This window comes from Sus scrofa, chromosome 11 (assembly GCF_054392235.1).
Source record: "Sus scrofa isolate SSC_HxYL_T2T_F1_AM1 chromosome 11, Sscrofa_HxYL_maternal_Yorkshire_Landrace_v2.0, whole genome shotgun sequence".
Classification (NCBI taxonomy): Eukaryota; Metazoa; Chordata; class Mammalia; order Artiodactyla; family Suidae; genus Sus; species Sus scrofa.
The window spans coordinates 24,960,248-24,987,695 of record NC_139393.1 but is presented as its reverse complement, the minus strand read 5'-3'; the positions used below and the strand labels follow the sequence as shown (position 1 = coordinate 24,987,695).

Sequence of the window (27,448 nt, the reverse complement as noted above, 5' to 3'; positions counted from 1 at the left end):
AGGTTATGCGCCTTGAAGATGACGTTGGCGGCAGGAATATAAATTACAGCTTAAAGAGTCTTAACATTTTACCTTCTCACCTAATAATTCTTCTAGGCCGATAGCCTAGAGGTATAATATGGAAATCAGCAAAATATTCATCACCTCATCACATAGGAGAGCCAAAATCTGGAAACAGTTTTAAAGTCCAGCAATGGCAATGCCCAAAGAAATAATGGGGTGTGGTCATTAAAGTGGAAAATAGGACACTTTGTTGTGGATGTGTTGGTACCATGGATATTTTCTGTCCCCAAAGAATGAACTATTCCATTCCTGACTTGAAAAAAAAAAAAAAGCGATGTATTTAACGCTCCACCTCTGGAAGCCTCCTTCTTCCACTTTGACTCTACACCCAAGACTTCAGTGATTCCATAGGCTGAGTCTATGTGATATACAGATAATCTGTCATTTAAACTCAAAAGCTTAGCGATGTATTTTTCATGCCACCAAGTCACTGTGGATGTGAAAAGACACAAGACAAGCAAGAAAAGAGGGTGAAACCTTCACTTACACGAGCGATATTTATCAAGAGTATTTATTGATATTTATAACAATATCAAGTTAAAAGAAAACAGGACACACACGTGCATGTACAGTGCAATGTAAATAATATAAAGATTTTCATATGACTATATAGGATATCCCTGTGCTAAATTATCTACATGGAAGTCACTAGTGGGAGATGATGCGTGATGACTGTTTTCTTAATATTTTTATATGTTTTTTCACATACGTGCTTATTGCTCTCATACTAAAGCTGTATGATAAAATTGTTAAAAGTAACTAAATGACAGTGTGTTGAATTGCGTTAACTACAAAGGAGAGCATATTGATGGCATTTTTTTTTTTTTTTTTTTTTTTTGCTTTTCAGGGCCACACTCATGGCACAGGGAAGATGCCAGGCTAGGGGTCGAATTGGAGCTGCAGCTGCTGGCCTGTGCCACAGCCACAACCACACCAGATCCCAGCTGCATCTATGACCTACATCTGTGATCCTTAACCCACTAGGCAAGGCCAGGACTGGAACCCATGTCCTCATGGATATTAGTCAGGTTCTTAACCTGCTGAGCCACACTGAGAACTCTGAAAATGTTTTTAAATGCTTGAAATGAGATCCTTGGGCAAAATGCATGGCTACTTTCTCCCTGAGGGTTATACGAGCGGTTCACTTTTCTCCCTGAAGGGTCAGTGGATCTGAGGGATGGGGAAATCTGGACCACTGATATCTCTCATGGTCTCGATATCTGTTACATTACAGAGACAGAGCAAGGATAATTTCATGGCATAAAATGGCCATTTTTTTTTTTTTTTTCTGGCAAGTGCATTACCAGTGAAGTGGCTTGAGTACCTGTCCCAAGGGTCCAGCTCTATTCATATGTTCCCTGTTGTTCACCACTCTGTCCCATTCAAGTCCCTTTTCCGTATAAGCCCCTATTACAGAGAGCGGAACCCTTGAGGCTGGAAGTCATCCATCTCTCCTGAGGCCTCTTCTGTATTGTGCAGCGCTAGGGGCTGACGGAGCCCATGACAGCTTCAGAGACCAAAGCCAGAGGCAGCTTAGGCTTCCTGACCTTGCAACTGGCTTTGACCTCCACTCTCAAACTCTGAGGTCCAGCTCTCTCAAGGATATAGTCCAGACTAGGATTGGCAGCAGGAGAGGGCTGAAGTCTCCTGTGCTGTGTGGTCTTCAGCCTTTGCGGTTCTCAAAATACAGCCAACTCTCTCATGCAGTGCTGGTAACACGGGATAACTAAGTAGCAAAAGAATCACGTGCTTGTACTGGGCAAGAAAATAAAGACATCCTCGGAGTAAAATTAAAGTGCATATCATTCATTTCATTAATAATTTTGACTATGGGGGGGCAGGGGATGGAAGAGAGTATTTTATGGAGGGGGCATTTTATTCCCATGGATCCTGACAAAATACTGCATGGACCAGCAGCCTCAAGTAAGAGCGACTTTCTGTGGCAGCCTTGGTTTTCCGAAGGCCAACGTGGGGAGCAGTGGCCTGAATTCAGGGAACCCCTCAGAGCTTCCTTGATCTCCCTGGGGACAGGTTGGATCCTGAAGATGTTTCCTGTGGCTCTTGGGCTCTAAAGACTAATGTATTCTGGGTGATGGGAAAAGAAGGAAAGAAGGGAGACAGGAAATGAATGAATTGCCATAACTTTCTTGCTGCCTTTTGGATAAAGGTATCCAGGGGAGGGAAAAAACTCCCATTTGGGGGCAAAGTGCTCTTTTGTTTCTTCTGGCTATGTGTTCGAGATTATAAAGGGAGGAGTTCCCGTTGTGGCTCCGCAGGTGAAGGACCCGGCGTAGTATCTGTGAGGATTCAGGTTTGATCCCTGGCCTCGTTCAGTAGGTTAAGGATCCAGTGTCGTGGCGAGCTGTGGTGTAGGTCGCAGATGCAGCTGGGATCCTGCGTTGCTGTGGCTGGGGTGTAGGCTGGCAGCTGCAGCTCCAATTTGACCCCTAGCCTGGGAACCTCCATATGCCGTGGGTGTGGCCATAAAAAGGGGGGGGGAGACTGTAAAGGAAAATACAAAGGCAAAGAAATCCTATCCTTACTAAGAAGTTTCTGGTCCTATAGAAATGGAGCTGGAAGAATCCTGTATTATTTGCTTGGGCTGCCATAAAAAGGTACCATGGCCTCGGTGGCTTAGATAACAGGAATACATTTTCTCCCAGTTCCAGAGTCTAGAAGTCTAAGGGCAGGGTGTCAGTAGGACTGGCTGGTTCCTTCTGAGGCTCTGACGGTGGGATCTGCTCCTGGACTCTCTCCTTGGCTGATAGGTGACCATCTTCTCTCTGTGTTTTTATATCATCTTCCCTTTATATGTATCTGTGTCCAAAATTCCTTTTTTTTTTTTTTAAGGGGCACACCCGCCACATATAGAGGTCCCCAGGCTAGGGGGCAAATCAGAGCTGTAGCTGCTGGTCTACACCACAGCCACAGCAATGCTGGATCCAAGGCGAGTCTGCGACCTACACCACAGTTCATGGCAATGATGGATCCTTAACCCACTGACCGAGGCCAGGGAGTGAACCCATGTCCTCATGGATACTAGTTGGGTTCGTCAGCCACTGAGCCACAATGGGAACTACCAAAATTTCTCTTCTTATAAGGACGCCAGTCATATCAGATGAGAGTCCACCCTAATGATTCTGTGTTAATTTAATTTCCTCTCTAAAGACCTTATCTCTAGATATGATCACATTCTGAGGTAACACGGGAGTTAGGGCTTCAAACACTATGACTTTGGGGTGATACACCATAGAGCCCCAAACAAAGCCCATTCATTTTTGGCGATGGTACATTCTGACGTAGGAGTTTTTCTCAGTCGTTAGTGTCTACAGGTCTGGGAGCCTCCCCCCTTTATACCAGGGGGTGAGGTGGGGAGAAAACCAGCCCAGCAGACACGCTGCACACAAGATTTCAATCTTAGAGCAGATACTGCATGAAACACCCACTCAAACCCAGCCTGGATTGGACCTGCTCCCTTTCTAAATGGAGCAGTTGCCGAAAAAGCAAAGTTTTCTGGTGAATCCAAAATAGTCTGAAACTATGAAGCCAGGCTAGTTGGGCTGTGTGGTGGAGCCCATTAATTATAGTGTGTCCTGACCTCGTTTATTTGTCTAAACTCTTCTTGGTGTTGTACAACTGCCCCCATTGCACATGAAGCAGCAAAGGTGTGAGAGCCTATGTCTCGACAGTCATCCCCTTGTGGCTGCAGGTCTGTGGAGGGGAGATGCAGGGAGGCAGCCTGCATCTCACTGGGCTGGGGTCCTGCCTGAGTTCACCTGGGTCCTGTGGAGAAAGATGCTCCCGAGCACATCTGTGGGTTGCCTGGCGTGGTCTCCAGGACCGGCTGCCATCTTGTGTATCATGAGCCAAATGCTTGGCTGGTGAAACCCACGGGTTGGGAACAAGGAGGATGGGTGATGAGGTGAAAGAAACATAGATCCTTTCCTAAGTGCCTTTTGTCCCCATCCCAGACTGTGGTAAAAGAGAGCAAGGTCCAGCTGGCCAGCCTTGTTTGTTTAAGCTGTTGACTAATCCCTGAGTTCATGTGCTGAGCTGGTTCATGAAGTTCTTGAACTTTTATTATCCTTGGACTTTTGGCACAGTAAAAATGAAATAAGAAACGGGTGCCGTCTTTAAAAGAAACCTATGAGATTGAGGAAATTAAATGTTTGAAAGAAGAGATCCAAGGAATTCAAAGAAAATTTGCATTGACATTTTTTTTGGGGACGGCTACTTGGTGCCAGGCATGGGACTTGAACATGGAATTAGAGTAAAATTGAATGTTCTTCTCAGCTCCATCAAGGACCCTTCTCACCTAGGCTGCCTCTAGAGTCATTGGGTCATACTGATCCTCGGTTTCCACAAAATGACAGTTTAAGTGCAAAACACTAAGGGGCATTTATAAATCAGAGTTAAAGAAAAGTGACTATAGATCTGTGGTTTCCAGTATGGTAGCCACCAGTCTCAGTGGCTGGTGAGAAGCTGAGGAACTGAGGAAATTCACTTCCTCAGTTGCACTGGCCGTGTTTCAAGTGTGGCATAGCTACCTAATGGCTGCCATACTGGACAGCGTGAATCTAGAACATTCCGAATGGCAGAATGTTCTATTGGGCAGCACTGATAAAGAACAAGGAAATATGGGCTCATATAGAATATCTTTCATTTCAAAACATTTTGCAGACCACTGCCTATGAAACCTGCAAGGGCCAGTTAAGATTTCAAATTTACATCTCAGGACTTGGAAACAACCTTAAAGATTACCCAGATTAACTACCACCTGAGGATTAATCCATGCTACCACATTTTCACCAATCCTATGTCTATTTTGGGGTTGAAAATTCTGAGAATAGACATTTGCTTTTCAAGGCGGTGGACTTTATCAGTGAATTCCTCCCGAGTCCAAAATGGTTGGTGTATTCAAGACGAGGCTCTTGGAATTGCTAATTTTTCTTTGAAAATATTAAGTCCATATTCTTATTAAACTCTTTACAGATGAGTCACAAATTTCATTACAATTGTGAATAGGAAGAATAAATGTCAAATGCAAATGTCAATGTCAAAAATAAAATGAGGTTGGAAGCTCCCTTTGTGGCTCAACGGTTAACGATCAGGACTAGGATCCACGAGGATGTTGGTTCGATCCCTGGCCTCGATCAGTGGGTTAAGGATCTGGCGTTGCTGTGATTGTGGTGTAGGCCGGCAGCTACAGCTCTGATTCCACCCCTGCTCTGGAAACTTCCATATGCCATGGGTGTGGTGCAGCCCTAAAAGAAAGCAAAAAATAAATTAAAAAACCTAAATAAAAAAAATAAAATGACGTTATGCTGTAGTCTGCCCTGTGTCCTATGATACACTGGTAATAATGTGAAAATTAGGTTTGGATGTATGAACACAGCCCAACGGATGACTTACTACTGAAAATGATTGTATACATTTCTCAGTAATTTTCCTTCTCAAAAATATTTTGCCATGGAAAAAAATCAGTGAATCTTCCAGATTAAAAAAAATTTGTTTACCTTCGGCAACACCCACATCCCAAGAAGAAAAAAAATCAAGCATGATAGGGCGTTCCCATTGTGGCGCATCAGAAACCAATCTGACTAGCATCCATGAGGATGTGGGTTCAATCCCTGGCCTTGATCAGTGGGTTAAGGATCCTGCATTGCTGTGGCTGTGGCGTTGCAGGTGCAGCCCTAAACTCCCCACTCCCCCCAAAAAAAGTGTTGCGTGATAGACACATTTCCATAGAACATCTCTGCTTGAGTAAGCAGGGCATCCTGACACATTCAACTTTTTCTGAGGGTCTTGTCTTCAACCCTGTGGGCCTAAGCCTGGCCACTGCACCACTGAGGCCCCCTTGCTGCTCAAACCTGCAGCCCCTCGGCTGTGAGCACCTTCCATACTGAGTAACTCTTTCAACTCTGCCACTGCTCTCACCAATCTTTTTTTTTTTTTTTTGGTCTTTTTAGGGCCATACTTCAGCATATGGAGGTTCCCAGGCTAGGGGTTGAATCAGAGCTGCAGCCTCCAGCCAATGCCTCAGGCACAGCAATGCCGGATCTGAGCTGCATCTGCAACCTATTTCACAGCTCACGGCAACATTGGATCCTAAACCCACTGATCGAGGCCAGGAATCAAACCTGCATCCTCATGGATGCGAGTCGTATTCATTTCTGCTGAGCCATGACGGGAACGCCTCACCCGTCATTTCTAACTGCGCTTGGCTCTCTTTTACTAGACAGGAGATTTTATTGCTTCAGCTCTTCTCTATCTTTTCACGCACACTGGATTTATCTTTAAAGATAAGAACCCGAAATGACTATTCCTCTAAGGGTCCTCATTACAGCCGCTAAATAAAGTGCATAGACTTTGGGACAGTTCTTTTCCCCAGTGCTGTTCGTTCCTCTTACCTCCAGTACTGCCTGATGTTGACAGAAATCTCTCGGGCTGAAAAATGATGCTCTGTAGTATTCACAGCGATAATAAAAAAAATTTTAAAAAAAGGAGGACGAGGAGGAGGGGAGAGAAATACAGTAACTTGCATCTATCGAGCCCCGATCTAACCACTGGGGCTATGTTTATTCATACTGAATTCATAACAACTCCATAAGGTACCTTTTGCTTGGTTTCTTTTCCAAAGGAGTTAACCAAGGCCATAGAAACAGGCCATCCAGCTAGTAAGGGGCAGAGCCTGGATTTCATCACAGGACAGACGGCGCCAGTGTTACTATCGCTAACCATTTTGCTTTCCGATCGATTTTTCAAGTTTCCACGCTGTAAAAAACAAACAAACAAACAAAAAAACAAATAAAATAAAATAAAATAAAAAGTTAAAAGGAGTTCCTGTCGGGGCGCAGTGGAAATGAATCTGACTAGGAACCATGAGGTTGTGGGTTCGATCCCTGGCCTCACTCAGTGGGTTAAGGATCCGGCGTTGCTGTGGCTGTGGTGTAGGCCGGCAGCTGTAGCTCCAATTTGATCCCTAGCCTGGGAACCTCCATATGCAGGGGGTGTGGCCCTAAAAAGCAAAATAAATAAATAAATAAATAAATAAATAAATATATATATAAAGTGCATAGATTTTGGGACAGTCCTTGGCCATTTGTTTAGGCATTCAATACGTATTAGCTTAGGGAGTTCCCATTGTAGCTCATTGGTAATGAACCTGACTAGTATCTCTGAGGATGCAGGTTCAACCCCTGGGCTGGCTCAGTGGGTTAAGGATCCAGCGTTGCTGTGGCTGTGGTACAGGCCACCAGCTGCAGTTCCGATTCGACTCCTAGCCTGGAAACAAAACTACGTATTAGTTTGAACAAACTCCTCAGTACCTTTACTTTTCAGATGTTTTCTTCTAGTTTTTCTAGGAGGCTAAGAGTGCCTTGTTTGCACATGAAGGTGTAATATGTGTTTATTGTGGTGGTGGTGATATCTGCCGTCCTGGTTATTTCTGAAATAACCAGTGTTTGCTCAAAAATATCATGCATATTTTGCATTTGCATTGCTACTTCGCTATTTTAAGGTTTAAGAGGACTCACTTTCTTCAACCACCTTAATTAATGTGTGTGCCAGGCATTTTGCTAGGTGATGAGAATGAATGATGCATAATAAAGATGCCATGTCCTCAAGGCACTTACAGTCTACTGGGGAAGACCCTCGTATAAAGAGAGAAAAGTCACTATAATGAAGAAAGTAATGGGATAAAGGCGAGGAAGGTTCTGAGAAAAATCTAAGGCTTAGAGCAAGGGGAAAGCCTAAGAGGAGTTGTCACCTGCTCTGAGACTTGAAGGTTGAAGAAGAATTAAAGAAATAGAAGGTGGGGAGTTCCCGCTATGGCTCAGTGGAAACAAACCCGACCAGCATCCATGAGGTTGTGGGTTTGATCCCTGGCCTCGCTCAGTGGGTTGAGGATCCAGTGTTGCCGTGAGCTGTGGTGTAGGTCGCAGATGTAGTTTGGATCCTGCGTGGCCATGGCTGCAGCTTAGGCCAGCAGGTGTAGTTCTGATTCAACCCCTATCCTGGGAACTTCCTTATGCCTTGGGTGGGGCCCTAAAAAGACAAGGAAAAAAAAAAAAAGAAAAGAAAAAAAAAACCCTGAAAAAACCAGAAGGTGTACCTCAGACCTTCAAGTGCAAAGTCAAGTGCATCTACCTGGCCTTCCGCCAGGGTTCCCTCAGTGGACGGCACTGAGCGGCTACAGAAGATGGAACCTGGAGGATATTTACCTCCATCCTCTTCCTCACCCTCATCAGCCAGTCAGTCACCAAACCCAGTGCATATTCCACTTCCTAAGTGGCTTTGGAACCCATCACTTCTCTCTACCGGTTTTGTCACCATGTGGTCATATCTTGCCTGTAGTTGACAATGGTCTAAGTACCAGCCTCCAGCCTCAAGGCCTGCTCTGCCCATCATTCCCCACCACCCTCCCCTAAACGCACTTTCCACTCTGTAGCCAAAGTGCTTTCATGTGGAACTCTCCTATTGAAAGCCCTTTGAATTCATTGATTCCATTTTTAACTTAAAAAAAGTGTGTTTTTGGGGGGTTTGTTTTTTGTCTTTTTAGGGCCACACGTGCAGCACATGGATGTTCCCAGGCTAGGGGTCAAATCAGAGCTGCAGCATCCGGCCCACGCCACAACCACAGCAATGTTCTGCGACCTACACCACAGCTCATGGCAATGCCAGATCCTTAACCCACTAATCGAGGCCAGGGATCGAACCCGCGTCCTCATGGAGACTAGGTAGGTTCGTTACCATGGAGCCACGATAGGAACTCCTTGATTCCATTTCTTATATGCAGTCTGCTATGTTGTTAATCTAATGAATTCTTAATTTCAGGTATTTTAGTTTTATTTTCTAGACTATCCATTTGATTATTTTTAAACCATCCTAGTTTTCTGCTGAAATTCTCTCTTTTCACTATCTTTTCTTCTATTTTCTTTACCATACTTATAAAGACTATTTTTAAAGCCTTGCCTACTATTTTCAATTCATAAATCAACTGATGGTTGGCTTCTATTGGATGTATTTTTTCCTTTTAACGATGAACCACAGGTTTAGTTTCCTATCATGTCTTATAAATTTTTTAAATTACGCACCAGACATTGTAGATAAGAGGATTGGTGTAGATATTTTGCAGTTAAGGTGAGGAGGACTTCAATCCAATCAGAAAGTGAGCTAGGCTGTAACTTTAATTCGTTTCTTTCTTTTTTTTCTTTTTTTGTCTTCTAGGGTCACACCCACAGCATGTGGAAGTTCCCAGGCTAGAGGTCAGATCAGAGCTGTAGCTGCCAGTCTACACCACAGCCTCAGCAACTCCAGATCTGAGCTGCATCTGTGACCTACACCACAGCTCACTGCAACGCTAGATCTTTAACCCACTGAGGGAGGTCAGGAATCAAACCTGCGTCCTCATGGACACTAGTCATGGTGGTTGCCACTGAGCCACAATGGGAACTCCTTAATTAGTTTCAGTACAACTTTGTTCCAAATATCTTGAAGGCTATCCTTATTATTATTAGTGCTTATTATAAATTTTTCCAGCAGTATTCTTTCCCATACAATGTGAGACTTTGGGGCGATTGCTCTCTACCTTCCCAATCCAGTCCCTAAGTTGCCCAGTACTCAGGAAAAGTCCCAGTTCTTGGAGAGAGGAAACCACCCGGGCATCCTGACCTCTGCCAGATTCCAATATGTCACATCTTTTCTGGTAGCAGGCTTGACCCTACACTTGCCTGTGTCTGCTTGGCAGGAAAGTGGCTATCTATTGATATCTTCCCCCAAGGAAGGGTTTTTCCATATAAAATTCAGCCCTTTTACAAAAAAAAAAAAAAAAAAAGGGGGGGGGGAGTTCCCGTTGTGGCGAAGCAAAAAACAAATCTGACTAGGAACCATGAGGTTGCAGGTTCGATTCCTGGCCTCGCTCAGTGGGTTAAGGATCCGGCGTTGCTGTGAACTGTGATGTAGGTCGCAGACGCAGTTCAGATCCTGTGTTGCTGTGGCTGTGGTGTAGGCAGGCAGCAACAGCTCCAACTGGACCCCTAGCCTGAGAACTTCCATATACCTCAGGTTCGGCCCTATAAATACAAAAAGACCAAAAAAAAAAAAAAATTCCCTTTAGATTTCCTTTCATCATGTCCATCTTTGCAGCTTTTTGATACCTGTTTAAAAGGTATCTTTAAAAAAAAGTTTATGTGACTTTGGAGTTCTTGTGTCTCAAGTGGATTAAGGACCTGACATAGCCTCCGTGATGATTCAGGTTCAATCCCTGGTCTCACTTAGTGGGTTGAAGATCCGGCATTGCCTCAGGCTTCAGTGTAGGTTGAAGATGCAGCTTGGATCTGGTGTTGCTGTGGCTGTGGTGTAGGCTGACAGCTGCAGCTCCGATTGGACTCCTTTTCCTGGGAACTTCCATATGCCTCAGGTGCAGACCTAAAAAGAAAAAGTTGATCTGGCTTTGTCTATTGGTTATGGTGCTGGTGCTAGCAATGTCCTAAGATCTTCTACCCATAAATAAATAAAAGCAGAGTTACCTGAATGGTTTTTTAAAGTCCCATTGCAGGGGAAAGTAATGCATATACTTTTCTCTTTGAATTTAAGTTTTCGTTCTTTTAGGGTGAAAGTGACATTTGTCTTAGAGTATAAGCTCTGTGGAGACAATGGCGAGTTCCTAGGCCCACCACAGTGCCAGACTCATCACTGGAGTCCAGGAAATGTTTGAATAAATTATCAGCACGAACAAAGACACAGGGGTTTGAAATAAATAGCGCAGTGCCTAGGGAAATATTAAATTATTCTCTATGTTCTAAAACTAGAACATTAAGGACAAAGCAGAGAGAGATGGAGGATGGGGCTAAAGATACAGATGGGTAAAAGGAAGAAGGGTTTGTAAAGAGCTCAGACTTTAAGTGATCATCGGCCACTGACTGGTTTCAAAAGGGAAATTGATACAGCCAGCAGCACAGGATAAATAGATCATTCTGGAAACAGGCTTCAGTAGGAGAAGACTGTTGACCAAAAGGACAATAGGGAAGCCATTTTTTGGAACTCCTCGCAAGAAAGGACAAAAGACTGATTTAGAGACAGGGAGGAGGGAACAAGTATTTGGGGAAGCTGGTGGCATCAGCAAATACCTTTGTCACTCTCTCACTCTCATGGCAAAGAAGAAAGCCCATAGGATGTGGGGACGGGAGGTGTGCCTGAAGCTTCAGGTCCTAAGGATTCAGTAGAGAAAGAGAAAAGCCCAGGCTAATTTCGGGACAAAATCATTTACAGCAACGAGTAGACCTAAGCATGAATAGACCCTGGAAAATCAGAACACACACTCGATCTCATGGTTTAATGAGAGACTCTGGCCAAGAGTCCCCTGCATCCTGAGAGACAAATGGAACTGCCTGAAATTGCCAGCCCTGAGAGAATCCATTGCCCTGCCTGAAGTCAGCCTCCTGGTGAGGAAGTACCTTCTACCTCTCACTTCCTGTTTGTTTTTCATTGCCTAGGACACCTCCCCTAACCCGACGTTGTACACAGGTGCCACGGGGACTCATACCAGTAGACATTGGTGCGAAGAGAAAGCTCAAAAGGTCAGATGTCATGGAGTTCCCGCTGTGGCTCAGCAGCAGTGGACCTGACTAGTATCCATAAGGATGCAGGCTCAATCCCTGGCCTCACTCAGTGGATTAAGGATCCAGTGTTGCTGTGAGCCGTGGTGTAGGTCACAGATGCAGTTTGGATCCTGCATTGCTGTGGCTGTGGCGTAGGCCAGCAGCTGTAACTCCAATGGAACCCCTAGCCTGGAAACCTCCATATGCCTCGGGTGCGGCCCGAAAAAGACAAAAAAAAAAAAAAAAGTCAGATGTCATTGAAAGGATCTCAGAAGCTTGAAAGAGGAATCCGGCCCAAGTAAACAGAACAGCTGCCTTACAGAGGGGGTTTAGCAAAGGAGTAGAGGTGAATTTTAAAGTGATTGTAAGGAGACTTTTTAAGGAGACATAAGAAAGTGCTGTAAAAGATCAATTGGGGAGAAAAAAAGATTTCTGAAAATAAAAATGCATTCTGCATTTTAAAATCCAACAGATGACCTGAATAACAGCACTGAAACTGCTGAAAATGAAATAACCATCTAGAGGATCAGATGAAAGAACATAATCATGGCGAAAAGCAAAAATAAAATAAATGGAAATTACCAGTTAAATGATAGGGATCATGAGAGACACACCTGGGAGATTTAATATGGTGAAAACAGGAATTTTAAAGTGGAGAAAAGAAGAAGAAAGAACAATAATCATATACTAATAATAATTCCCTGTGCAAAATTGGCAAGATTCAGAAATCATTTAGAAGATAAATACAGTAAAGCTCTTTGATATCACTAATACCATTCGATTGTTTTCAGAAACAACTCCAGTTTCTCTAATTAATGTCTGTATTTCCCCAAATTTTATTTAAAAGGTCTAATACTTCAGATGGTTTTATTTTAAGAATAAGTCTGATAGGCGTTCCCATCATGGCTCAGCGGAAACGAATCCAGCTAGCATCCGTGAGGACGCAGGTTTGATCCCTGGCCTCGCTCAGTGGGTTAAGGATCCAGCGTTGCGGTGAGCTGTAGCGTAGGTTGCAGACGCTGCTCGGATCCTGTGTGGCTGTGACTGTGGTGTAGGCTGGTGGCTACAGCTCCGACTGGACCCCTAGCCTGGGAACCTCCATATGCTGTGGGAGCGGCCCTAAAAAGCAAAAGAAGAAAAGAAAAAGTTTGATCAAATTAATTAAAAAGGACCTATCAAACATAGTTGCTTCCTGGAAAGCTGGGGGTAAAATTACATTAGATAGCCCCAACATTGTGCTTAGAATACACATGCAACTGTGGACAGGGATACTTCCCTCATACTTGACCAAGATACTTTTTTCACCCCCACCTCTCATTCAGGATTTCCTGCGGTTTCATAATTTACCATTAGAAATGCACTCCTTTAGGTATAAGGCAGTATATTTTACTTTCTTGCTTTTTTAGGGCCACACCCACAACATATGGAAGTTCCCAGGTTAGGGGCTGAATCAAGCTACAGCTGCCGGCTTACAAGCCACAGCAACGTGGGATCCAAGCCGGGTCTGTGACCTACACCACAGCTCCTGGCAATGCTGGATCCCCAACCCCCTGAGCGAGGCCAGGGATCCTCATGGATACAAGCCGGGTTCATTACTGCTGAGCCACGACAGGAACTCCAGCAAAATGCATTCTTCAATGTCATCAGCACGAAAGAATACATAGCAATTTTATAATATCTCAGCTTGTCTTACCTTACCTAGCAAAAGGAATTCTGAAGGTGCAATTGAGAATCTTAGATGGGGATATTCTCCTGATTACCCAGGTGAACCCAAGGTAATCACAAGGGTCTTTGTGACAGAGTGGCAACAGAGAGAAGAAGGTGACAGAGCTAGAGTCAGGGCAGCGTAGGTTAATGCAATCCCCCGGCTCAAGGGAAAGACATCTGATTCAGGCCTATATCCAGCCATGCCTGAATCCAGCCCTATTCCTACATTCTCCAACTACAGAACCAATAAATTGTCAATTGACTCCAAAAGAATTCCATCTTCACATATAAGGGTTCTAGAAAGTACAGTTTGAGAAATAATGATTGAATCACTGTGTTGTTTACAGCTGAGTGTTGATGTAAACTTGAATTTTCAATTATCTTCTTGGTCTTAGTGTCTCTATTATTTACTAGATTATTATTATTATTAGTTTATTATTTTTAGTTTTAGGGTTTGGCTTAAGTATTTTATGATTTTGGTAACAACTGATATATTAATGTATTAATTGATATCTTAATATAGCAATCAATACATTATTAACTGATATATTAATATCAATCGATATATGGATAAATATATAAATATTAAGTTGGAGCTGCAGGTGCCAGCCTACGCCACAACCACATCAACTTGGGATCCAAGATCCAAGCCACGTCTGCAACCTACACCACAGTTCACGGCAACGCTGGATCCCCAATCCCCTGAGCGAGGCCAGGGATCAAACCCACAACTTCATGGATACTAGTCAGTGGCTGTGGCTGCACCACAACGGGAACTCCCTCATTTTTTAGTTAACACATATTTACGGTGTAACTATTATGTACCAGGCAACAATCTAGCAAATGGGGATAGAGAGGTGAGTAATACAAAGTCCATGAACGAGTAGGGTTTGCATATTAATTGGAGAGTGAAAGGCTGATAAATGAATCTATAAACTAAACGGCCAGAAACGTTCATTATCTTTGAAGAAGCAATCTGTGGGCTGACAGTCGAGTTTAACCCAGTCCGTGGATGTGGGAACACAGTTTGATGCCAGCTTTAGGGCACAAAAGGAAAATCCCTGCCACACAGTAGGAACGTCACATCAGAACTCTGTAGGAATGTCATATGCATGAAGCAACGTGTCCCATACATGAAGCAACTGGGTTAAACATATCTGAACATGGTTCAGAGATTTGAGGGAACTACTTATAATCTGAGGATCAAGGTGTCAAGGAATTAAAAAACATGTGTGAGGAATTCCCGTCCTGGCGCAGTGGAAACGAATCCGACCAGGAACCATGAGTTTGCGGGTTCGAACCCTGGCCTTGCTCAGTGGGTTACGGATGCGGCGTTGCCATGAGCTGTGGTGTAGGTCGCAGACACAGCTCAGATCTGGAGTTGTTGTAGCCGTGGTGTAGGCCGGGGGCAACAGCTCCGATTGGACCCCTAGACTGGGAACATCTATGTGCCGCAGGTGTGGCTCTCAAAAGACAAAAAGACAAAAAACAAAACAAAACAAAACAAAAAAATGTGTGAAACACTGAGAAAGAATGGGAAGGACTATAGCAAAGTCACTGTGGATTTAGTTGTTATAACAGATAAAACAAATTTTTTTTCAAGTAAAATCACTGTGAGTTTAGATGTTATAACAGATAAAAATTTTTTTTGATCTTTGTAAAGATTTATAAAAAGGATGAAACATATTGTTTCCAAAAAGAAGAAAAAGAAGAGAAGGAAGACAACCCTTATTTCCTAAAGTTGACAAACAAAGAAGAGCCCCAGAATTGCATGGCCTAGAAAATGAATGTTTGTTGTTTCTCTATTGGAAACTTGAAAATTGCTTTTTCCCTCTTTCCCCATCAGACTTGAGATAGATACACATATAAAAGCTAAAAGCTTTTTTAAATTTTTTTTTTTTATTTTTTAGGGCCGCACTCGTGGCATACGGAGGTTACCCAGGCTAAGGGTTGAATCAGAGCCGGCTTACACCACAGCTCTCAGCAATGCCAGATCCTCAACCCACTGAGTGAGGTCAGGGATTGAACCTGTGTCCTCATGCTTCCTAGTCAAATTCATTTCAGGTGAGACACGACAGGAACTCGTAAGAGCATTTTTAAATTTGAAGACATCATTTCATTTGTTTGGGTGGTTTTTGTTGTTATTGTTGTTTATTTTATTTCTTTCTTTTTAGAGCTGAACCAGAGGCATATGGAAGTTCCCAGGCTAAGGGTCAAATCAGAACTGCAGCTGCCGACCTACACCACAGCCACAGCAACACCAGATCTTTAACCTACTGAGCAAGGCCAGGGGTAGGACCCGCATCCTCATGGATACTAGTAGGGTTCATTATCACTGAGCCACAATGGGAACTCCTGTTTGGGTGGTTTATTTATTTATTTTTTTAACTCAGCCTGATTATTCTTCCTTAAAGTGTGCTCAGGTCTAGGGGTTCAACTGAGAACACAAGCTTTAGGAACTCAGAGATGTGCATTTGTGAAAAATCCTCCTTATGGAAATGCCCTTTAGAGAACTATGCCGGAAGAAGACATAAAATTAAAATATATTAACAAAAAGTGAAAACATCCAACATTTTTATAGGTGTTTAAATAGGTCAGTACCTCCATTCCTTCTTGCTGAAGATACATCAGAATCTGAGAGCAACATTTTCATTTTCTTTTTTTATGTGTTTTTTTCTTTCTTCTTCTTTACTGCCATACCTGTGGCATATGAAAGTTCCCAGGCTAGGGGTCAAATCAGAGCCAAATCCGAGCTGCATTGGCAGACCTTCTCCAAAGCTTGCAATAAGGCCTGATCTTTAACCCACTGAGCCAGGCCAGGGCTTCGACCCACATCCTCGCTGACACTAAGTTGGGTTCTTAACCCACTGGGCCATAATGGGAACTCCCGTGTTTTCATTTGCTTACCAAGGGGCAGGATTCTGAAGAGAGTCTTAAAAAGTCCTAGAAAGTTTTTCTTAGCAAGGAAACCAACACTTAACTCCACCTCAGCTTTGGGTAACCTCCTTCTTTTCTGATTGACAGCTGGATGAGCCCTCCTGGGTGGTCTACCTCTGTGCATGCCCCTTTTATTTTTAGGACACTAAAGGAAAATAACTGCCCAGCAGTGGGACTGGCCTATGACCTTAAGTCTCTGGGAATGTGATATATGGCCCTGTATGTGAAGTTACTGGCCCTCTTTCTGCACATTTTTTTTTCTTTCTTTCTTTTTCTTTGTTGTTGTTGTTGTTGTTTTAGAGCTAGGCCTATGGCATATGAAAGTTCCCAGGCCAGGGGTCCAATCTGAGCTAGCTGCTGGCCTACACCACAGCCACAGCAGTGTGGGATCCCAGCTGGGTCTGCAATCTACACTGAAGCTCACTGTCAACGCTGGATCCTTATCCCACTGAGCGAGGCCAGGGATCACACCTGCATCCTCATGGATCCTAATGGGGTTTGTTAGCACTGAGCCACAACAGGGAACTCCTACAATTTCTTTTTTAAAGTCAGAGTTGGTGCCTAAAGGCTCCCTGCTGCCACATTCAAAATCTGCTTCACTCAAAGCCCGTTTGAGGCTGCCATTACAGGGATTTGGAAGAGGGTTCTGGTTTTCTAAGCCTGCCAAAATATTTAATTCGGGACCTATATTTGGAACCATGAAGAAGGCTGTACCCTCAGGATCCCTGAGGATGTCGAGTGCTGGGAAAAAAAAAAACAAAAAAACAAAAAAAACTGGGGGGAATAAGGGGATAGGAAGGGGAAGAGAGAAAGTCAGGAAAGGTCTTCAGACATCACCAAGTTCAACTTTCTAAATCCTATGGGGAAACTGAGGCTCGGGGATGCGAACTGGCCCAGGACTGTCTGTGATGGTACCTTCATCCTTGACCAAGGCATCCATCTGCATCTCCCCCAGCCCACGTCTTGGACCTACGGAAAGGCAGCTGAGGACGGGCAAGTGGCTTCTGGAACCGCTGGAACAACCCACAGCCTCCTCTGAGGGCCCCGATGGGGAGGGAGGAGGCCTTTCTGTGAGAGAGTGAGTGAGGGAGGGCGAAAGGAAGGAAGGGGAGCCAGAGGTGGGAGTGGAAGAGGCAGCCTCGCCCGGGGCTGATTGGCTCCCGGGGCCAGCCCTCCCGAAGCGGTTTATAAGAGTTGGGGCGTCGGGGCGCCCTGCCCGCTCGCCCGCGCGCCCCAGGAGCAGCGCCCGGCTCTGAGCGCCGCACGTCGAGGCCCGCCTGGCCGCGCGCCGGCTCCGCGCCGCCTTTGGACTTGGCCGCGCGGGCGGACTGACCCCGGGAGGGAGGCGAGCGCCCGAGCCAGCGGGCCGAGCGCCATGCGCCGCGCCAGCCGAGACTACACCAAGTACCTGCGCGGCTCCGAGGAGATGGGCGGCGGCGGCTCCGGCGCCCCGCACGAGGGCCCCCTGCACGCCCCGCCGCCGCCCGCGCCACCGCACCAGCCCGCCGCCGCCTCCCGCTTCACGTTCATGGCCCTCCTGGGGCTGGGGCTGGGCCAGGTGGTGTGCAGCGTCGCCCTGTTCCTCTACTTCCGAGCGCAGGTGAGTGCTCGCCTTCCAGGGGCGCGCGGCCGGGGCGCATCCACCTCGATCCGCGGGCACTTGCAGGCGACAGAGTCTGGCTCCCCGCTTGGCTTCCCCGATCTCAGGGAGGGGAAAGGGACTCTAAAGAGGGAGCGTCCGGCTCGGAGACAGCCAGGCGTGGGGCCCGGCGCGGTGGCCTCCGGTCCCCGCGCACGCACCCCGCCCCGCCGCGTGCGGAGGCTGGGCTCACCCAGCCTGGTGCGTTTGAATTTCCCCCGGCGAGACCGCATTGGCCGCTCACCTCTTCTGGAAATGATTGCACGCTTTGCTCCCCCCTTCCATTTCCCACTCGGAGCAAAGAGTCAATTTATGTCCATTTGGGAAGAAAACAACAGCAAACACCAATACTGAGCGCTTTAAATTAGGCATCGACCCTTTCCCTTCCCACCCACCATCAGGAGGATTTAGGTTCCCGGGGCTGGCCGCTTTGCACCGCCTCGAGGTGCGAGCAGGGCGGCAAGTCCTGTGCGCTGCGGGCAGACGCGGGAATGATGTCCAAGTCGCCAGATGGGCCGAGCGACACAGCGCGGCGAGAGAAGCCTGCTCTCAGGACATGGGCTCGGCTCGCGCGGGGTGAAAGAAGAGAGAAGGGCCCACGTGTCTTCCCACCAAGGTGGGAGGAGGAAGAAAGCCAGGTGTGTGTCGAAGTGGAGAAGGTCTCTCCCCTGCCACAGCCTGGCGACAATCTAGCAAATAACCAAGCTTTTCAAAGATGAGGAACTGCAGCAAGATAGTAGAAGGGAAGGGGTAAATGTGTAACACTATGCTTTCTGGTGGTTTATGCTCTTGTGTTTTCTTGGAAATTGCAGTGCATTTGGTTGGATTCATTCGAATATTCTTGTCTGGTGCTGTGAACTCTTTCTCAAAGGAAGTGGGGGGCTGACTGTGCATTTTTTTTTTTTTTATGGGAAAAAAGAGTTGGGTTTGGACTTCACTGGTTTTCAGATTCAAAGATGATTACTAAACCAAACTGGATGCATCAAAACATGGCATTGCTTGGTTTCTATGGGATTTTGACATGTGTCAGAGTCTTGAACTAGTTACTTGTAATCACAGGCTTTTTGTTAAATATGCATCACTGGCTAACTTGCGTCTTATAGAACTAGTTTGATTACCGAAACAAAGGTAGATACACTATGTGTGATACTTTAGGCAATTTGTATTTCCATATTAATAAAAATAATCTTCCCCTATTAAGATAAATTTTTTTTCTAAAAATACAATTTTCGAATGATGTATTTGCAACATAGATGACACAAACCTATGTGAAAGTGATGAAACATTTTTTCTTTCACTGTGAGGGATGCCATAGTTAAGAATGCATGATTTATCTGTTTCTCATCCCGCATGTGGTTCGGTTCCCCCACCCACACCATTTAATGTTTGTATATCAAGGGCCTGCACTGCCCATGACGCTGTTAAATGGTATGGAGTATGAGGCAAGAATCATTTATTCAACAGTGTCCACCATACAGTGGCCTGAGGCCAGATCATGAAGGGGCCTATAAAGAAAAAAAAAAAAAAGACTTTCAACTCTTAGTCAAATAAGAGAGGAACGTTCAGAAAAGGAACACCTTCAGGCTATGGCATTTTCACAGAAGTAATGGTTAAGTGAGAATGCAGCCCTGAAAGAGCTGGTAGGGAGTGGATGAGTTCTAGGGACCAGGAACCATGGGCATCTGTGTGACTGTTCAGGAAAAGAATGACCTGCTGGGCTGTGGAAGAAGTTGTTCAGCTTCTTTGCAGAGATTCTCAATACGAGTGTCGAACCTTCTGATGATCATTTCACAGTCTTGGGGTCTCATGGATAACAGTGGACTTTTCAACAAATTTTTTTCCCAAAGGAAACACGTAAGTTAATAAACATAGCTAGAAATTTTTCATTTGGAGAATTTAATGTCATTGGATTTCTGGATACAGTTTTCCTAAAGGAAGACTGGGATTCTCCAAGACTTAGGCCAACATACATGAGCCATTACTCTGGACTCAACTTTTTATGGCATTTTTAAAAGGCCATCTCCTTCAGGACAGGAGTCATATTAGGAGCGATGTTTTCATAGGAAGATCCCATTAGATGTAGTTGTGGTGTTATTGACTACCCTTGGTACCTAAAGGAATACTGATCATTGAGAGATCCATACGGAAGTAGTTACAAATGCAATAAAATGTCTGGGATTCATTTCCAAATAATAGGTGGGGAGTGGGCATAGGGAGGCGGCTGCTTAGAGATGAAACAAGGTTGGTCATGAACGAGTGATTGTTGTTGAAGCTTAGTGATCTGTACTTGGAAGTTCGCTCTGCAATTCTTTCTACCTGTACATATGCTGGGAACCTCTCAAAGTTTGACCTGACACTGATGTCACATTTCCACTTATATCAGCTCCTTTGGATTAGAACTTGGTACTGAATCAGAGATAGTTTTTTGATTTCCACTTAATTTGTGGGTCAACTCCTCGGCGGCGTTTCTGAAGGTGTTTGAATTAGAATGAAATCATCTAATATCAAGTAACATGTTTACATTTTACAGTAAGAGAAAGAGTTTCTTTGTTTTTATTTAAAGTTGGGAGGGGGGAACTATGCAAATCCTCAAGAAAAGAAAAGGTTCAGTTTAGTTTTAAATGCATTTACAAGAATGCCCCAAAGCATGTAAAAATTAGAGTGACTTGAAAAAACCTCCCCTTCTCAACTTGTGTTTCAGGAGTTAAAAATGAATCAGCCTCTCAAATGTTTGCAGATCGCCTGTGCCTAGATTAAAAAAAAAAGTACTAGATGCCCTGCAGACTGGCTTTTCCCCCACCAACCTTGCCAAAGAAAAACTTGCATGTGGCTTGTGCTATATAGTTACCACATAGTATTCATACTTTGGTTTACAAAGAAAAAAATAAACTCTTCCAAAAAGTTGCTTTTAAAATTTATGTGTGCTTAAAAAAAAAAAATCCATATACCATATTCAGAATTTAGAGTTTAGCTATAAGATAAGCTTTTCAGAAACCTCAATTTCTGTTCCCTTTTAACTCCTTCCCCCAAACCCAACCTCTCTGGGTTGTTTGTTACCCAAACAGGAGAACAGTTCCTACTGAAAATCTGATGCAGAGGTGTGTAGGCTGCCCACTTGAAAAAACAGAAAACAGAGTAACATAAATGTCAGGCATCCTGCTTCATTTAACCTTACGAATGACTCAGTTTCAAGGAAGTTCTTTTTTTAAAGAGCGATTTCCTTTCATATGAACTACATCATCTGATAAATCTATTTTTAAAATCCAGTTTAGATCAGATAATCATGCCTGCCTTGATATATTCAGTAATTTCTAGGTATGGTGAATTCATTTGAAACTCATTAGACTGTGATTTTTGGATGAGTTTCTATGTTCCGAGTATAAGTTCCTTGAAGGTCAAGCCTGCCTGTTTTGCTCATTACCTTGTTTACAGCATCCAGCCTGGTGCCTGGCATGTTGAATTTACTGAAAAAGCTTTTCAGATAATTTGCAACACTAGAAATATACCCGTTTCTAATTTGTAATATGTAGATGGTCTCATTAGTAGCTAAAATAGATGCAAAAGTGTAATTTTTCCATCATGCAAAGTACCTATTGTTGGGGAGGAGGGTACATTTGTTTAGCTACTCCCTGAACACCATGAGGGTCTGGCACCAGCCCCACACCCTGCCCTACAGCTCCTGCAGCATCAAGACCACAGGAGCAGATGAAGGGTTTGCCTGTGTGTGTGGCTGGCCCTGCACCCCAGCACCTCTACTCTGCCCTTTCTTCTGGTCTCTATTTTCAGAAATGGGGAGCATCAAGAGCACTGGAATAAGAAAGACAGTTGCTTGTAGGTTAAAAATAAATTTCTAAGATACATGCATCCCTGTGCTCGTAGCAGCCCTGTTCACATTAGCCAAGACATGGAAGCAACTTAAATGTCCATTGACAACTGACTGGATAGAGAAAATGCACGTAGACACAATGGAATACTACTCAGCCATAAAGAAGAACAAAAGAATGCCATTTGCAGCAACATGGATGGACCTAGAGATTATCATACCAAGTGAAGTAAGTCAGAAAGAGAAAGACAAATACCACAATATCACTTATATGTGGAATCCAAAATATGGCACAGATGAACCTACCTATGAAACAGAAATGGACTCACAGATATAGAGAACACACTTGTAGTTGCCAAGGGGGAGGGAGTTGAGGGAGGGATGGGTTGGGAGTTTGGGATCAGCAGATGCAGACTATCATATACATGTAAAATTGAATCACTTTGCTGGGCACCAGGATATCACATGATAGTCTAAATCAACATACTTCAGTAAAATAAATTTTGAAAAATAACAAAATATATTAAGTAACCAAAATAAGTGAGTATATCAAAAGTAGTTATGCCATACTTTTGTTTAGGAACACAATTGGCGACGTTTTCTGTATGTTTTAGCTGTAACATGACCTTCTGAAACAGCAGTTCTCACCTACGCATTAGAAACACTTGGGGAAAAAAAAAAGAAACCCTTGGGGAGAGAGACTCACCTGACCCCTCTCCTTAGGAATGTTGATTAAACTGGCCAAGAGTGGGATCTGGGCATGGACATTTTTTAAGAGCGAAGAGACAAAAATCTTTGCATCCCATTTCTTTGCATCAAACCGTCAGCCATTATTGACCATCGCAGCATCTTTGTGCTCACTGGTATGACTTGTGAAAAAAATCTCAAATTGGTGTGCAAGGGAATGTGGAGACATTTTTAAGAGCAGACTATCGTCTTTTGTCCATTTAGTACTTGAAAGCATTGCTTCTCAAACACTAATGTGCATCAGAACCACTGGGATCTGGTTAGAGTGCAGATTCCCAGGCACTGTCCAGGGCGGGGCCTGAGCTTCTGTATTTCTAACAGGCTCCCGCTGAGCCTGCGACTCTACGGGTGCCTGACCTATCCTTTAATAGTGAGATTAGCAGGGATCTGCTGCCTCTGTTGATGGCACTTCGCTTGTCAGCAGGACTGGAGCTTAACCAGTGTTAGGGTCCCCAGGCATTTCTCCGCTAATACCACACTGTTCCTTTAGCTCAGCAGCTTTCTGGTGGGGAGCCAACCGAGGCCTTTGTATAATTCTTCCTTGAGGTCTGAACCCAACGACCCTTCATATCAGTTGCCCAAGTTTCTCTGGTTTTGTGGGAAACTTATTGGTAGAAGTGAGTTTTTGAAAAAAAAAAAAAAAAAAAAAAAAGTATGGAATTGAAAGCTTGCCTTCTATAAAAACTCACATAGACTGATTTATACTAATTATTTTAAGTGAGAAAAAATAAATATGGATTGCAAATAGTTTTGCTTCATAAGTGATATCTCTCCTGTGATTATAGAGAATCCTTATATTTTGCAAGAGTAAAATGATAAAATTTATATTGGGGGTGCACATTTGTTAAAAGGCTCTCATTTCATTTTGAGCATCTCAAAAATGGATAGGGTACTTTCTAGTTGATTTCTGATGGCTGGTTAATAAACCTGCACATCTTCTGATGACTTTTAAAAAGATAATTAAGCTAGAGAATAAGAGACTCGGTATTAATTGACTGGGCCTTGGTTATTGCAAACTTACGTCATTTTTCCTTTTTGCAATCTAGCCTGTACCTGCTAATAAGCAAATGCAAGTGAAGTACCTTGGATTTTTTTGAGAGAAGAGGGCAATAAATTAAACCACTATTATTAAAACAATTAGAGAGCTAATTATCTCTACCTTTTACTTGGCGGTTGAAACCACAACAAAGTCTTAACAGAGCCCCAGGAGAAGCTGGCAGACAATTGTAAGAAAAGAGTAAGACTTAAAGAAATGCCTGTGCTGGCATCTGTTTTGACTAGATGGGGATATTTTGGGTGGGACAGTCCCCCACACTTCAAGAATTTTAGCATCTCCTCAGCATGTGTCCTCATGGCTTGCTCATACCAGGAGCCCTTCCCATCCCAAGGGACACCAAATGTCACCATGCACCTTCTCAGGCACCCACCAATGGATGCACCACTCCAGGTTAAGAAAACCCAGAGGTTCAACAAAAAGGGAGATTATGCTTCTGGCTTCAGATTTTCTTTGGGGCTAGGAAAAGGATTTCTTCCTCCCTTCTTTGGCCAATTAAAATTCCCATTGAGGAGTTCCCATTGTGGCTCAATGGGTTAAGAACCTGACTAGGATCTGAAGATGCAGCTTGGATCCCTGGCCTCACTCAGTGGGTTAAGGATCCAGCATTGCCATAAGCTGCATTGTAGGTCACAGATGCGGCTCAGATCTGGCGTTGCTGTGGCTGTGGCGTAGGCTGGCAGCTCTAGCTCTGATTCAACCCCTAGCCCTGTGAACTTCCATATACTGCAGATGTGGCTGTATAAAAAAGGGAAAAAAAATACACATTGATTAGGGGAAAAGGCCAGGCAAACATGGTGGCTAAGCGATGTTAATTTCATCTAACGTCGTGTTTATTTCGTGATGTTAGGTTTCATGCCATGAGTATCCAAATGGCCTTCATAATCCCTAGAGTGCGGCATAGGACTTAAAGACAAAAAGCTTTCTTTCCCTGTCCTGAACACCTGTAATTTCTTTGATGCCTTTCTCTGCTATGAGGACTTCTACATCGTCAGATGGTTTTGATCATTTCCCACGAATCACATGTGTACACGTGTGTCGTGGATGATAGAAATGAATTAGAAGTGAATGTTTTCACCTCCTTGAGGATAACTGTATTAACTGTTAACTGCTGGGGACAGAGGGACTCTTGCAAGAAGGAATTCTTTCGTCCTTCAGTCACACTTTATTAAATAGCAGCATGAGCACTGACATCCTCACGTTTTTATCCTCCTCAGATGGATCCTAATAGAATATCAGAAGATGACACTCACTGCATTAATAGAATTTTCCAACTCCATGAAAACACGGATTTGCAAGACACAACTCTGGAGGGTCAAGACTCAAAATTAATACCTGATTCGTGTAAGAGAATTAAACAGGCCTTTCAAGCAGCTGTGCAAAAGGTGAGTCCACATGGAGCTGACATGTCAAGGGCCCTCACTGACTCTACTAAAACCCGCTAAGTGCTGTTGACTTTGTTCTTTTTTATTTTAATAATTTTTTCAAGAGCCGATGAGACTTCTTTTGAGGGATGAGCAGAATTCTTTTGCAGCTGGTGGTAGTTAATTATGGCGCCCAGAGATGTTCATGCAGATGTTTTTCTCTTTCCTTCCTTTCTTTTTCTTTCCTTCCTTCCACCACGTTCCCTCCCTCCCTTCTTCCCTCTCTTCCTTCTTCCCTTCCTCCCCCGCTGCCCCTTATTTTTGGAGGAGGGATTAAATTCACACTGGGACAAAGATGCTTTGAGGTCGTCAAGGAGTCAGTTTGCTAGTTTGAATCCCTGCCTTAGAAACCATTCCCTCAGCTCTCAGGATTCTCTGCTAGCTGCTTCCTTTATATTTGAATTTGGGATGGTAGGATCCCCTGTTCCATGTCTGTGGATCCAGATACAGTTATCTGAGAATAACTGTAACTCATTCACTGTTGTCATCTGAGGTGAGGGAGTAAGCGGGTGGAGCAGGAATTGATGTGGTGGGTGAGATGGAAATTCTCTGTCCATTGGCTCATTCTCTGGGAGAGCTGGGTGAGAAGGAAGAAAGAAGATGGGAACAGGGGAGACCAATCACCTCTTTACACCGACAGTACCAATTGAGAAACACTGTAATAACTGCCTGTCTTGCTTTCCTGGATAAAGTCACTTGAGAATTCTGCAGCCTTAGAATTATTTACTTACTAACTCCACCAAGAACTGGGTAGAACCCTGTGACTCCAGCACGTGCATATCTGTACACATTGCCTACTTAAGTAAACATCTGTGCACACTGCATAATTGGATGCACATCCGCATGGATTCTTGCATCTACTTGTCCATCCCAGCCTCAAGTTTGCAACTCCCTGGGCTATATCTCTGATCAGCTTAGAGTAAATTCTTAAGTTCTCAAATCCCTTAAATCCTAATTGAACTTAAATGTAATTAGTTTCCTTTTTAAAGATCCATACATAGGAACAGCATTTTTTAAAATGAGCATATGTGTTGGAGGTGGAGGTAAAGAGATAAAGCTGTATTGTGTAGCCCTTGAAGTTGATATTTGCTATGTTTCATCAAGCTTAAGATACCACGAATTTTCAACTTTATTATTTCATGCATGATAAAGATAGAAAAAATACTAACTGAAGAGTTAAACAGGATTGTCATAGATTCTAGCTGCATCTTAACTTGAGATGCTGAAATGTCATAAAAATGTGCATTATAGAATCAATGATGGATATATTGCTCTAGGATCTATACAAGCATATTGCTTGTAAATATTACATTTTCATTATAATTAGTGTGTAGGTGCTTAGTTTTATGCAGTAGATGCATATTTTAAAATGTGGCTTTAAATTTGATCTTTTGATCTTATATTGTAATTTTTGAGTTAGAGCAATTCCACTAGTCTAATTCACTTTTTAATGTTCCATAATATTTTCTTTGCCTGCTTTTGTTAAGAGTTAAACTACAAAAAATAAGTAACTTCTGATTTTTTTTATTACTATGGGAAGAAATTGGAAATTGAAGGACTGCTATCCTGTATTTATCTTCTGCTCACATTATCTTAATTCATATATGTATTATAGGAAAAACTGTGGCATGTGAAGTCAGATATCCTTTTGTTTGATTCAGTGTGATCTGGCTAAAGTACTTAATATCCTTCACTTTGGCATTCTCATCGTTATAAAGTGGAGCTCACAATACCTTCCTGGGGGATGGTGGGTGATTTAAAACAATGGGTATATGTCTATGGTCATGCCACCCTTGAACATGCCCAATCTCGTCTGACGTAACAGACGTAGAGGATCTAGGCACAGTACTGGAAATAGAGTATGTACTCAGTTAATGTTTATCACTGTTATTGCTAGTATTACTAATTCACATCATTGTTGATGATTCAGTCAAAGACATATCTTTAAAGACAGAGCATGTTCGATCATTTTTCTAAGAGTACATCAAAACAATATGAGGGAGTTCCCATCGTGGCTCAGTGGAAATGAATCCGACTAGCATCCATGAGGATGCAGGTTCAATCCCTGGACTCACTCAGTGGGTTAAGGATCCGGTGTTGGCTGTGAGCTGTGGTGCAGGCCACAGACACGGCTCGGATCCCATGTTGCTGTGGCTGTGGCTGTGGCCGGCAGCTATAACTCTGATTCGACCCCTAGCCTGGGAACTTCCATATGCTGTGGGTATGGCCCTAAAAAGCAAAAAAACAAAAAAACAAAAAACAAACAAACAAACAAAAAAAACAAACCCCAAAAACAAAAAGACAAAAACCAATATGACATTGCAGAAAACCACTGAGTGGTTTTTTTTTTTTTTTTTTAATCACCAGCAGCAATAAACATATTGAGTACATACTAGCCTTAGGCAACCTCTAGGTCTATTTAAGACCTGGAAGTAATTCTTTTATTAATACAAT

General features: G+C 43.6%; 1 protein-coding gene across 1 annotated transcript in view; it reads left to right on the top strand.

Moving 5' to 3' along the window:
* The first annotated feature begins 17,527 nt into the window (after nucleotides 1-17,527).
* TNFSF11 (TNF superfamily member 11) overlaps nucleotides 17,528-27,448 on the top strand; it is a 37,065-nt gene continuing 27,144 nt past the window's right edge. Inside the window, exons 1-2 of the mRNA XM_001925694.7 lie at nucleotides 17,528-17,907; nucleotides 24,788-24,955. Coding sequence (XP_001925729.5) covers nucleotides 17,683-17,907; nucleotides 24,788-24,955 — 393 coding nt within the window. The 5' untranslated portion in view covers nucleotides 17,528-17,682. The remainder of the gene's footprint in view (nucleotides 17,908-24,787; nucleotides 24,956-27,448) is intronic.